Consider the following 13,425-nt stretch of genomic DNA (forward strand, 5'->3'; position numbering starts at 1 on the left):
TCATAATTAGCCTGTACCTGAGTTCCATCTGGGCCGATCCGGTCCAGAGCTCCGGTGGTGCTGTACAGGAAGCGGATGATTTTCAGGAAGTTGTCATCCCCGATACTCCAGGAGCCGTCAACCAGGAACACCAGGTCTGCTTTGGCTGCCTTACACACTTGAAGAAGAGGAAGAGAAAAAGTAAAAGCTAAGGTGAGGAAATACAATCTGAGAAACGTTAACATTTCCGAGTAGATAAATGGAGATGGAAGACAGATGGAAACAACACAGACCATGGAGGAGGTTACTAACTCTGCTTTTAAAACACATATCTAGGTTTTGTATAGTCTTATGTCTCTCTTATTGTTGTAAAATATTATTAACCTCTATTTAATAAGTCATATTTCCTGTCCTTTTTCAAACTGTGGCTGAGTAATTTCTTGTTTATATTCAAATTATTAACGTATTTGTGTTGTTCCTTTTCTTTTTTTGTTTTGAATGAAGATTAACAAAATAAATAATTGTTACTCCTCGGCTTTCTCTCTTTTGTTTCCTATTCTTGTTTATAACTTTGCCTTTATTCCTTTTTAATCACAGTACAACACTCTTGAGTTTGATGAATGATTATGAAGATTCAGGAATGAAACAGAATCGGCTTCTGATTAAAAAGATTAATTAGATTTAAAGAGGTCTTAACTTGTTAAACTCGTTAAAAGTTGCCTCCATTGCTCCTCACCAATCATTCCGTTCACTTCCTGTCTCCACTAATAAAATCAAATTTACTGCTGCCACCTTATGGATTGGTCTGCAGACAGATTTAATTCTGTTATCCACTCTTTGTTTACTGCAAACTGGGATTCTTTCACAATAAAAGCCATCCCTGTGGCTTAAATTGATCAGGTTTTCAGGATGAAATATTTCAGGTTACTTAATTTTAGCATTTTTAAGCCTGAACTCAAGCTAATAAACCTTACAAACTCCAAATTCTCTGGAAAAAAGATGATAAAGAGGGTGAAGAGTGAAATAAGCTTAAAATAGATTCCATGCGTCATAATATCGATGTATTCAGAGAGAAATATAATAATGAAATAATACTAATATAACTATTAAGAATCATATGTTTGGAAACAACTCAAAAGACCTTAAATGCATCACTACACCAACAAGATTTACATTTAGATTTGAGCTTGAAATAAACGGAGGACATGTCCAATCCAGTAACAGTTTTTTGTAATGTAATTATGTTTTGTAACACTTTGAAATAATCAGTGTCATTCTTGTATTCTTCGGGGAAGGCCTCCCTTTAATGAAACCAGAGTAAACGTGTATTCACACCATTAATGATTTCAGACAGTAATTACATCATGAGTGTCAGTGTTATCCTGATTGCCCCATCTGTAATTCTATTAGGTTATTCTGTAGACAGGCCATCGCATATCTTTCTGAACAGCGAGCAACACCCTCCTCATTTGCTCCTTTTCTAAACTTTCATTATTAGTTTTTCTTAATATTTTCAGTTTTGGCTTGAATTTACCTGAATGAAGAGTAGTGGACAGGACGTGTTATTTAAGGAAAACTTGTAAATGATGTTACTTGATTATACAGTATGTGTATACAACTGCTTCAACTTGAGAGCAGTCGTGTGGTTTCTGTGATCTCTCGTGTGGCATGAGATCAAGGAAAGTGTCAGCATTATCATCTGATCTTGTTTTATTATTTATAGACATGTCTTTGAGTTAAATGATTTTTAAAAAATTATTATTGTAACTACTGACACTTTAACTCTGTGTTGGAATTCAACACACACTGGAATGACTGCCATACATGTATAAATAACGATTCAAGAAAAACTTGGAGTTGTCTCTTCCGGAGCTGTATGTTTGAGAAGAACAATCTGCAGGTAATTATGAATCCAAATAGCTCATTCTGAAGTTGCAGCTTCATGGCCACCCATTGCCTTTTCTGTGCAAAAACAAGTACAACAATATCTATCCAAGTATACTTTCTATATGTGCGGGCACTCATTACAGTTTTTAAATGAACTAAAACAATAACCTGCCCCACCAAAAATGTATATATATATATATATATATATGTGTATATATATATATATATATATATGTGTATATATACATATATAAATATACATATATATATATATATATATATATTTATGTATATGTAAGTATGTATGTATGTGTGTGTGTGTGTGTGTGTGTATGTACAGTATGTATGTGTGTATGTATGTATGTATGTATGTATGTATGTATGTATGTATGTATGTATGTATGTATGTGTGTGTGTGTGTGTGTGTGTGTGTGTGTGTGTGTGTGTGTGTGTGTGTGTGTGTGTGTGTGTGTGTGTGTGTGTGTGTGTGTGTGTGTGTGTGTGTGTTTCTTAAATCTTTATCTCTACATGTATGGCAGCCATTCCAGTGTCTGTTGAATTCCAACACAGAGAAAAATTGTCAGAAGTTTATAGAATACAACAATCCTATGAATAATAAAACAAGAGAAACCGATAATGCTTAAGTGGTCTCTTAATTTTTTCCGGGGCTGTACGTATTACATAATATGTCGCATTGTTGGAGGAGCTTGAGATTTCAGATGTTCATTGCCATATATACACTGCAGCAAGCCCTTGAACTTTTAATGTTTTTGCCACATCTATTGCATGTCTGTCTGGCATATTTCTATGAGCGTTCTGTCATTTTTCCTGCATTTATTGTGAATCTGGGTTTGATTGGAGTTTCTCCTTGTGTGCTGTGAGGGTATAAAGGACAGAGGGTGTCAGATGATGTCTGTAAAGCCCCCCAAGATGAATGTGTAATTTGTGATATTTGGCATTATGAATAAACCTTGATTGATTGAGTCATAATATGAAAAGTCTTGTGAACATGAAGCTCTCTTACTGGGTGATGGAAATTGCCTGATTAAAGTATGCAGATGAAATAAGATCAGACGTGTTCCTGTGCTTCAGCCGATGATGTGTTCGCTCCCCTCAGATATAATGCTATAAGGATGCAGTGTTATACAGGATGCTGACTGTGTGGTGACTTTATGTGAAGAATGTAAATTGCATGTTTGTGGAGATGCTGAAAGAAATCCAAAATCCACCCGGGTTTATATTTCTGACATTTATTTTAAATGAACCTTCTGTGAAGATGTCTCTCTGTAATTATATGTCATCTGTGTGTGGTTGTTTGAACTCAGGATTATCCCTACACTTCTTCACACACATATAGAAACCTTTGAACCTGTGTTTTTATATACTATCATTTAGCTTGTGTGTGTTTAAGGCACATCACTGTCTGGCAGGAGAACAGTTTGAGGTGTTTTTACTCCTCTTGTACAGTGTCACTTTTGACACTTAACTGTCAGTCACACAAAATAAATAATACACAATAACATGTGATGTCAGACAGGGAGCTGATCTAAGTTAGGACAGTTTATCCCAAAGGCCAAAAGAATGTCAAATGCCTGAACTCTGTCAAGTCCCTTTACAACTTTATAGAATTCATCTGTTTGCATTTCACATATTTAGCTATTATGACACTAAGCACTATTTTATTCCTCTGTAAAGTATTGACATGTTTTCATGTATACAGTTTGGATTTACCTGCACACTGGTCTTGCCACATTATCTTGCACTATATTATTACTATACTGATTCTCTTGCACTATTTCTACAGTTTTGTTTTGTTGTTTTACATCTTATAAATATATATGTATGTTGCATTGTTTCCGTGAGTTTTGGGAGAAATAAGGAAAATTATACAAAATCATTGATGAAGCAAAACTATTTCTGTTGATTATTGCTACATAACTAACTAAATAAATAAATAACTTGTAAATACCATGTTTTCTAAATGGTGTTGGTGCATTATAATACAAATACATACAGTATTATAGACATTTTAGACTCCTTTTGATGACAGCAATCATTTTAAAAGCAAAACTACCCTTTCTGCTCAGATGATTTTGCATTACCTGCTCTTATGCAGAGCTATTATATGTCGAGCTACTGTATCCTTGTGTAAGATGACCTTTAGATTCATTAATCTAACAAAAAATAAATGTAATACTGGACAATATTTGGTACAGTGTATGCTACTTAACGTATAATGCAGCAGAAATAAAATAAAATACAATTTAAATGTATGCATTTTGGCAATTTCTACATGTCTGAGGCTGCAGTGTATTCCTGAAATATGCTAAAACAAAATGACACACTGCAAATATATATAAATGTGATGTTACAAGCGTTAAACCCTCATTTAAACTGGAAAGCAAATCAATACATCATCAGGAAATTGACAGGAGACAATCAATAATAATAAACAGTATTAAATCAACTCTAACCTTCCTTGGCAGCGGGGATTGTGGGTATCGGCGTGGTGGAGGGGGGCTTGGTTGGTGCCGGAGTTGGGATGGGTACTGTGTAGACAAAAAATAAAGAAGACACACGTGACGGCATGAAAACCTGCAATCACAACCACATCGATCGTAAACCAATCACCACAGGCTATATCACCCTGTAATAAAAACACACCAAAAATAAGAGCGGAGAGGAGCCAGTGTCAGGCGGGACGCATCAACATACAGAATGTGTAAAATAACTACGCTCAGCTCTGTGTAATTTGGTAGATTGATCACAGAGCCAAAATAAACTGTCTCTGCTTTCAACTCCTTACCTTTATCCAAGTAGGGGGGATAGAACATAGATAAACCAGCTGCCTCCCCTCCGAAACACATTCACAGTTTACTCATCTGGTTGTGCTTAGACACTAAATCAGATCCCCAAGGCTGCGTATGACTTGTGACAGCAGGTGGGGAGCGTTCAGCAGCGGCTGCCTGCAGCGGTTAGGAGTCATTTGGAGAAAAGGCTCTGGCTTTCATTTGCATCAAAACAAAGCAATAAATCACATGGTGCAGTCTGTGGAGCCACAGCACCGAGGGAGCAGCTTCACGCTCACAAATACTTCAACATTCTTTAATCTCTTTTTTCATACGACTCAATTTGGATACTCCACTTAGTACACTGTTGTGCACTTAAAAGTGAATTTTGAAGGGGTAGCTTTGTTACAAACCACACACTGCTGCTGTGCCCTCACCAGGAGTGACGATCGCGTCATTAGCAAGTTACCTAATGACGATTGTTCATGGTTCGAAATCATTACAGAGTCCTCAATTTAACCAACAAATGTTAACGGTGGATTCTTTTCAACACCAGTATAGTAGAACTGTATGTCAATAGTGAGAGAAACCCACATGTAGAACTCATTTGCTTAGTTTTGTGTTCACCAGAGCGATCACAGCAGGGTGCGTTACTTCCATGATGTTGCTGAGATGGTGATTGTGTAGTGTGAAAAGTGTCTAGCTTTGAACCCTCACCATTGTAACAGTTAGGAGAGCACCAAGTGGGTACTCATAGTGCATTTTGCCATACTTATACAATCAAAGCAGCAATGGTAAGTAGAGGAAGGTGACATTTGAGACTGAGAATAATCACTAACTTTAAGGCACATCATTTACTGTACCAGTGTTGCCTCACAAACCGGATGGTGGGCTGACACCTTGTACTTCAGGTCACCGGATGTTATTGTTTTTAGCGTCAAGTAGCATGTAGCTAATAGTATATCGGGTATGTGAGTAAAAGGAGAATGACGCATGGAGTTGCATACTAAACACACCGCCTCCAACTCTCACTCATTGACGTTGCAAAAATACTATATGTTTAATGACCAACCAACATCAGAAGAATTGTATAATAAAATAGCATAATAGATGCATCAAGGCTATGTCATAAGAGAGCGACAGAAGAAGATGAGGAAGCAGAATGCTTCGTGGACCCGTCCCGTCAATGTCAGCCAATGAAAGAACACTAAATACGAGAGGGAACATATAAAATACGATGTCAGATAGAGAGACGGTCTCTTCTCCATGCAGCTGTAGACAGATTAACTACTTCAATGTGGATTGTGGTCAGTGGCATGGGGAGGGACCACAGCTGTGTTTCTTTTGTAGACTCATCATATCATAACTTCATTAATAAATACTCGGGAACTTTACGAGAAGCTTCTTGTCCTTCTTTAGACCAACTCTTGGTCCTCAAACAAAAGAAAATACCTGACAAAACAGAGCATCTCTCTTTTGGTTTCCCTTCTTCAGCCTCGTCTTTCTTGTCATGATCGTTTTTCATCTTTCTTGCTCTCCTTTTTTAATATACTACAGAAAGAAGTTGCGAAATCTGTAAATCGGCTCCTGGAGGGGAATCCATCTCAGAAAATAGCATGCCTGCAGTGAATTTTTTCATTATACTTGCCTGGCAATGCAGTACTTTTATGAATGACTTAATGCCTTGATATACAAGAGCATGCATCTCTGTAATGACTGCAATTTACTTAACTGCCATGTCAAAGAGATGATGTTAATTTGGTTTGATGCTAGCAACAGGTTTCCACAAGTAGATTTCCAGCATACTGATTTAGTGCATCTTAACAAATAGCTCAATAAAGGTCACTAAACCTATTATTTCATCTGTGTGAGCTACATGCAAACAATGTGTAGAACATTCCAGACACCAGGGTAAACATGGGGCTAAAAGCAACTAGTGCTAGCTCTTCGTAGTTACTTTCCTGTTTTCTTATTTGCCTGTATAGCCCTAAACATTGTTTTTTTCTGTTGATTTTGAAAAGAAAGTATACATTTATGATGCAATATATTTAACCTGAGATCTCAAATGACTTATCCTTGAGTTTAGTGTTTTTTTTCTAACAACGTTGGCCTCAATTGTTATAGCCTGCCTGCCTGTATCTGCCCTGTTCCTGTTAAGATGTTGACTGTTAGCTACTTCCAGTTGGACTGCTGCCTTTGCCTGAAAGCTTTTTGTATAATCATCTTACCAATAAATCATCAAGTGTTGCTGTGCACTTTGCTGTCTATAGTTGGGTGATTTTCCTTGCTGCATGGTACACACTGACCTGACAGAAACAGACATTATAAGGACATTTCAGGCTCATTCTCAAGGGGTTCGACTAGGTGTGTCCTCGCTAGAATTTAAAATTGTATCAGAGCTAACTGTCAGGGACATGCAGTCAGGGGTGGCAGGGCTTCACCTGTCCAATGAAAATAGTTTTTACTAAAAGAAACCACAAGATAAGGCAGCTTAACATGTAACACACTGAGGGGGTGTGTGTTGAGCCAACTTTATTAACGCTTTCTATCCGTTTACGTCGACTAGCTGAAGAAAGCCATTTTTGAGCTGCTGCAAAAATGGAAAATGTGGCTTAAAGATCTACTTTAAAGAGACACAAAATAACACAGTTATTTCAAATGGGGTTAATATGTGTGTAAATGTGGCTATTATACCAGCCAGCGCCTCCTTATCGATTGGCCTTAAGGCACATCACTGCTAACAATAATGGCTCCAACAACTAAAATAGTTTCAAGGAAAAAACAAGGAAAAACAATAGTGAAATTTAAATACCTAAATTAGAAAAAATGTGCAACTATTTGTTGACAATACAACGGAGAAAAGCGTGAGCCCACCCACCACACTGGCTCTCTGCACTGCAGACAGTGGGCATTGATCAGTGTTTGGGCCTGCCGATGCAGAACAAACGTCTGTGAGGACCGAAGCTCCCACGAGGATGAAAGATGTTTTATTCTGAAAGTGACATAGTCCTCCCAGCCTGTTGTGGGCTCCTTTTATACACAGTGACAGCTGACAGCAATTCCTCTATGAGTGTGTTTGTCAAGCGAGTGTTTTATTGTTATTATGACACATGTACGGGCGCATTGGAACAGGAGTTTGGCACATTGTACGGAGGAGGTGCAGTACTTGATGAGTCTGTTTTTGCATTACAGCCTCGCATATGTGCAAATAAATATGTTTGTAAGCATCTCTGAAATGTTTTCCAGGATTAAGTGTTCTGAAAAGGCACATTTCTCTGACATGACTGGCTGAAATGGATTTCTGAATAGATACGGAATGACACACAAGCTTCAATTTACATCAAAGTCACAACTTCAAGTTGAATTAATTCTCAAGTGAATGTACAGTACATGGTTTTGAATTGTGATGGAAATGCATCATTTTACAGCTATGCCATTCTTAGCAGTCTCAGATTACGACGCAATTCTGATTGGTCACTTTGAACATTGAGGGTCACATTACATCACAATGTCACCTGTTAGACGCTTTTATCCAAAGCGACTTACATACACTCAATACTGTGGGCAATCCCCACAGGAGCAACTTGGGGAGTGTCATGCCCAAGGACCCAATGACATGCTGAAGATCAGCGCATTACCCCACTGCGCCACAGCCTCTCTCTAATTAATATACAATGTGCAGTCTTATCAATCCACAGAAAGAAGTCCAGTCAACTTAAAGGTCCCCTATTATACAAAATGTACTTTTTGCTGTCTTTTATACATCAATATGTGTCCCCGGTGTGTAAGGAGACTCACAAAGTCTCAGAAAATACAACCCTCTCTTTTTTCCTCCTTACCCACATCTCTAAAAATGGGGGTACAAACGAGCTGATCCAGATTTGTTGCTGATATGACGTCATAACCGAAATTTTGGCTGGCTTTAAATTGAACTCCTGGCAACGTCCCACCCACGTGACGCGTCCCAACCTATTGTCTGCAATATACAGTCGCGAGCTGAATCCCTCGAGCAGCACCTCTGTATTTTGAGCAAAACACTTCATTGAAATGTTTTGTATAGATATGGCCCTACAATATATTGTTAAAATATAGCATAATAGGAGACCTTCAATATCAGTAGTGGCCCAAAAAGCTTGTGAAATAGATTTTGAGTTGGATGAAAGGAAGTAAACACTAACGGGAACAGCAGCATACCAAAAACAATTTAATAATAGTTCAATTTTCTTCAATGACAATCAAATCTATTATCAAAAATCTGTTTTTACACTCAAAGATATGCCCCCACCTCTGTATCTGTGTCTGTGGAAGAGTCCGTGGGTCACTTACGTGTTTTCTCGGTGACGTTGACAGCGGGCCCTTCGGTCCCGTCCTGCATCTGAGCGTACACACTCATCTTATACTGCGTGTTGGCCTTCAGGTTGTTGAAGCAGTGTCTGTTGGCTCCTCCGCTCAGCTTCGTCTCCTGCTTCTGACCATCTGCAGGACAAATACACACATCATATTGGTTACAATATTTTGGCACATTTTGCACTGATTTCTCTTTTTTTAAATATATATTTATAGAATATTAAAACATATTAAAGAAATCAAAAAAACCTCCAAAAAAACTTACTTTTTCTAAACTAGGCTCCTAAAATATTCATTATGATTCTAATGATTAAACCTGATGTGTTTCAAGCTGAATATCTCTCAGTCTTTGGGGTTGTACAATCAGAAGTGAAACAAGGTTTTACTTTTACAGATTCAGATTTGTATACACTTTCATTAGATGAGGACATTCTCTCTGCATGTTTGGCCAAATTCATTCAGAGAACTGATTCTATCCGCACAAGAAACTGAAATCGCTAAGCTGACAAACAATTGTGAGTCATAAAGACGTCCTCCCACCTAGAAGTATTGTTCTTTCATTTCCTCTGTGTATTCTAAAAGTGGTGGAGGACGAGGATTAACAATACATCAGATCTTATAACTCATCTCAGCTCTCGCCATTTGGATGTTTCTGCTACTTTGTTTTCATGTTTCTATTTCAAGCGTTGAGACAAACAAGACTGTTTTTTTTTCAGCAGCTCAGTTTGAATTTATGCCCAAATAAAACTGAATACACTTCAGTCAGGAATAAAACAAAATACAATTACTGAAATAGTCATGGTTGTTGGTGTTTACTCTACTCAGGCAGTCTGGGTCTATCTGCAAGCACTGTATTTTTTGAAGAAAAGCCACACATTATTTTCATTTGTTCAACTTTATCACAGGGGGATTGTGGGAAGTTTCAATGAATTTAAAGTTTTAGAATTTTACTATCAAATTGTCAATATAAAAAAAACATCTATAGATTCATTTTAATACTGGCCAGGTATGTTAAACAACAGCTTTACAATAATACATATTTTTTATTATTAATAAAATATAAAACTAAATACTAAGCAAATACTAATATATTTTTAATTACATTATCATTATTACTATTATTACTATTATTATTGTTATTATTTTAAATGGCCTTTGTTTTTAACTTCATTTATATAGTATCACATCTACCGTGGTTCATTTTGTGTGGTACTATGTAGATAAAGTTTATTATTATTATTATTATTATTATTATTTCAGCCAATTCTGACTGTATTTAATCCTGTTCCAGCATTCAATTATGCATCCCTTTAAACTCAAACTGCAGAATCCATCATTTTATCACGTCTTAAGAGAAGGTATTACTGAGAAAACTAAGAAGTATCACAATGCAAATTAAGCTTCATGTAAATGCCTTTATTTCAATAACGCCATATGATACTATATTTGTCTTTTGGTTAATTTGATTAAAGTCGGGAGCTCAAGCTGGGGGGGGGGGGGCATCCCCAATCTGGAAACAGTTTGTGATATATACATATTCCAATTTCCTTTACAGATTAGAAAATGGTATTTTACGTTGTGATTTTTTGCCAAATTCATTTTCCATTTAACTGAGAATCAAGTAGGCCTATAGGTATGTAAAGGTGAAATAATGACCAATAAATCAAGGATGACTTTATAATTATAGCCAAATTAGATTTACATAAACTAATTACAATATATAAAAATAAAGAGCTTTTTGAACATTAAAGCATGGAGACAGTAGAGGCACAAAATACTACTATGAACCTGAAATGAGCAGAATATGGCCCCTTTAATACATTTAAACTCCATTAACACAAACATCTGCACAACATTGTTAAGTATAATAAAAAATAAACAAACTCAGTCAATTAAGCTTTAGAGTTTGATATCCAGCAATAAGTAGCATACAATCTCTGTAAACTCCAGTTTTATTTAACAATAACGTCCATCCTACAGGGGGTTTGTGAAAACACACCTCACACTTCTTGTTTTATTGATCTCTTTTATCTGCCTCTTTATTTCACACCGATTCACGCCTAACACTTTAGATATTTCCTCTCTATCGCCTGCAGCTCACACATCTCCCAGGTAATTATTTACCAGCTGGGCAAACATAAATCCTCATTTAGCTCTAATATGTGCAGAGAGAACCAATAACCAGGAGCTCCCTGAAGAAGCACAGGAGAGCTGCAATAATATGTGCCTTTATGTGACGTTAATGATGGCGCTGTTGTTGCCAGGGGCCTGAAGGTGATGAATAGCAGCCATTACTGCCTTCCATCGGCTGGATGACGGCTGCATTAAAAGAAAAGCCTACCTTTGAGCAGGTGACTGAACGGTGGACGCTTGTTATCAAATCTGGCCTACACCATATGTTGCTTGATGTTATTTTGGTGTGTTGGAGATTGTTATCGGTTTCCAAACCAATGGAAAAATCTCAACTATTTCTGTCAGTGGTTATAGAAATCTAAACAAAGATGACTTTAATAATTGCAAAGCTGTTGTATGGAGGTGGCTTTGGTGCAGAGTTGTTTTTGACAGATGGTGATGGTGATTAATACATCAAAGTGAATATTTTAAAAAGCATGTCATTAAGAGTGTAATGAAAGACTATGAATGTCATTTGAAGACAGGATTAAAGTTTCTAAAGGGACGATGGCGGTCTATTGTTCATAGGCTCTGTATTTTTCTCATCAACCCTCTGAGGGTTAGGGTCTCCGGGGACTGAAAAATCGCTTCCCCACTCTGGCGGGACTATCTCCGCAACAGAGTTCCAGTTTTACTTTCAACTGCGTGTTATACCTCACACATGTTGCAGGTGTGTGTACCATTTGCAAGCGACTTCTTATCTATTCTAGAATAACTATGCATTTTAAAGATGTCAAGAAGCATATAGAAAAATAATGGATGTACAATTGATAAAAAAAATGTATAGAAATAAAGCCCAGGTGAGCAAAACATGTGAAAAGGGCTTTGACCTTTAAGAGTGAACATCAAATATTTCATAATGTACAGTCAGGAGTACATGTTTATCTCTCTCTCTCTCTCTCTCTCTCTCTCTCTCTCTCTCTCTCTCTCTCTCTCTCTCTCTCTCTCTCTCTCTCTCTCTCTCTCTCTCTCTCTCTCTCTCTCTCTCTCTCTCTCTCTCTCTCTCTCTCTCTCTCTCTCTCTCTCTCTCTCTCTCTCTCTCTCTCTCTCTCTCTCTCTCTCTCTCTCTCTCTCTCTCTCTCGTAAATTGTTCTTATCCACAAATAATGTAAATGGAAAATATCGTTGAAGGATTTCCACTTGGTTTCCTTATCATCTCACAGGGGAAAACATTAATGATTATTGTCTGATATTTAATAAGGCTGAACATAATCATCAGCTGCATTCAGTTCTTAGAGGTCCATCTCACAGGATTCGGGCAGTTCTGACAGGAAGAGGAGTTGTTATTGTATATTTGCCCCTGTAAAATTTCTTGCACGAATAAAATCTTAAAATAGAAGTATTGTTTTTATTGTGCCTATGAAAGTATCATCGCAGAATGAGAACAGGCTGTAGGTGGAACCAAGAGTTCATAAGAAAAAGCCTTAATGAGAAAAAACTATGTCTGTATTTTCTTTATTCTCTTTAGCTCTCCTTTAGGACAACACAGCATAATTACTGTCATTCCTGAAACTAGAAAATATAATCCCAACGCACTTGGCAATTATAACACCAACCTTCAGCCTTTGTTCGCCTGTATTTTACCTCACGCAGCAAATGTAAATGTCAGCTGGATATAAAGCCTTCCTCATCTACACAGCGCCTCAGTGACGCACGTGTCTGATGGCATACAACAATTTCTTTGTCATCCCAGGCTGCTTCAGAAAAGTAGACACTGTGTGCTGCATACTGAAACTCCCACTGATGAAAGCATCTACGAGCATGCATACAATTCCTACTGGTGCAGATATGCAGTGTGGGAGATGATGGGGGATCACTGCTACATACAATACTGTGTATACCACCCGCGGGTTGATGTAGTTGTTGATGCACAGTCATGTTTAATAACCCTATCAGCCTAGTTTTGAATCAACAGATATTCAAGAGAGTCATTTGCAGGAGAGGAGTAAATAGTGGTGTGTATGCATGTCGGAGACAATTCAGGAAAGCAATATATACTTTATCTCTGTGTGGCTGCAGAAGTCCCTTCAAACATGGCTAATCAAAAAGAATAGAGGCTTAAAAAGTAGTTGAACTCACACATTCTACCAACTTTAAAGTTGTCGTATGTTATTTGTTTGAAAGGCTGCATGCTATCCACTGTACCTTCAATGCTAAACAAGTTCTAAAATGTTTTTATTGGAACATACAAATGAATACATGAATAAACATGCACATGTGCTCACTTGGGATTTTTAAATTAAAATACAGT

General features: G+C 37.3%; 1 protein-coding gene across 1 annotated transcript in view; it reads right to left on the reverse strand.

The window, feature by feature from the left end:
- Window positions 1–13,425, reverse strand: part of LOC134874761 (collagen alpha-1(XIV) chain-like) — a 182,328-nt gene that overhangs the window by 72,191 nt on the left and 96,712 nt on the right. The window contains exons 24-26 of the mRNA XM_063898918.1: window positions 8,982–9,131; window positions 4,341–4,415; window positions 18–157 (exon numbers count right to left, since the gene is read on the reverse strand). Coding sequence (XP_063754988.1) covers window positions 18–157; window positions 4,341–4,415; window positions 8,982–9,131 — 365 coding nt within the window. The remainder of the gene's footprint in view (window positions 1–17; window positions 158–4,340; window positions 4,416–8,981; window positions 9,132–13,425) is intronic.

Source organism: Eleginops maclovinus, chromosome 13 (assembly GCF_036324505.1).
Source record: "Eleginops maclovinus isolate JMC-PN-2008 ecotype Puerto Natales chromosome 13, JC_Emac_rtc_rv5, whole genome shotgun sequence".
NCBI classification, from domain to species: domain Eukaryota; kingdom Metazoa; phylum Chordata; class Actinopteri; order Perciformes; family Eleginopidae; genus Eleginops; species Eleginops maclovinus.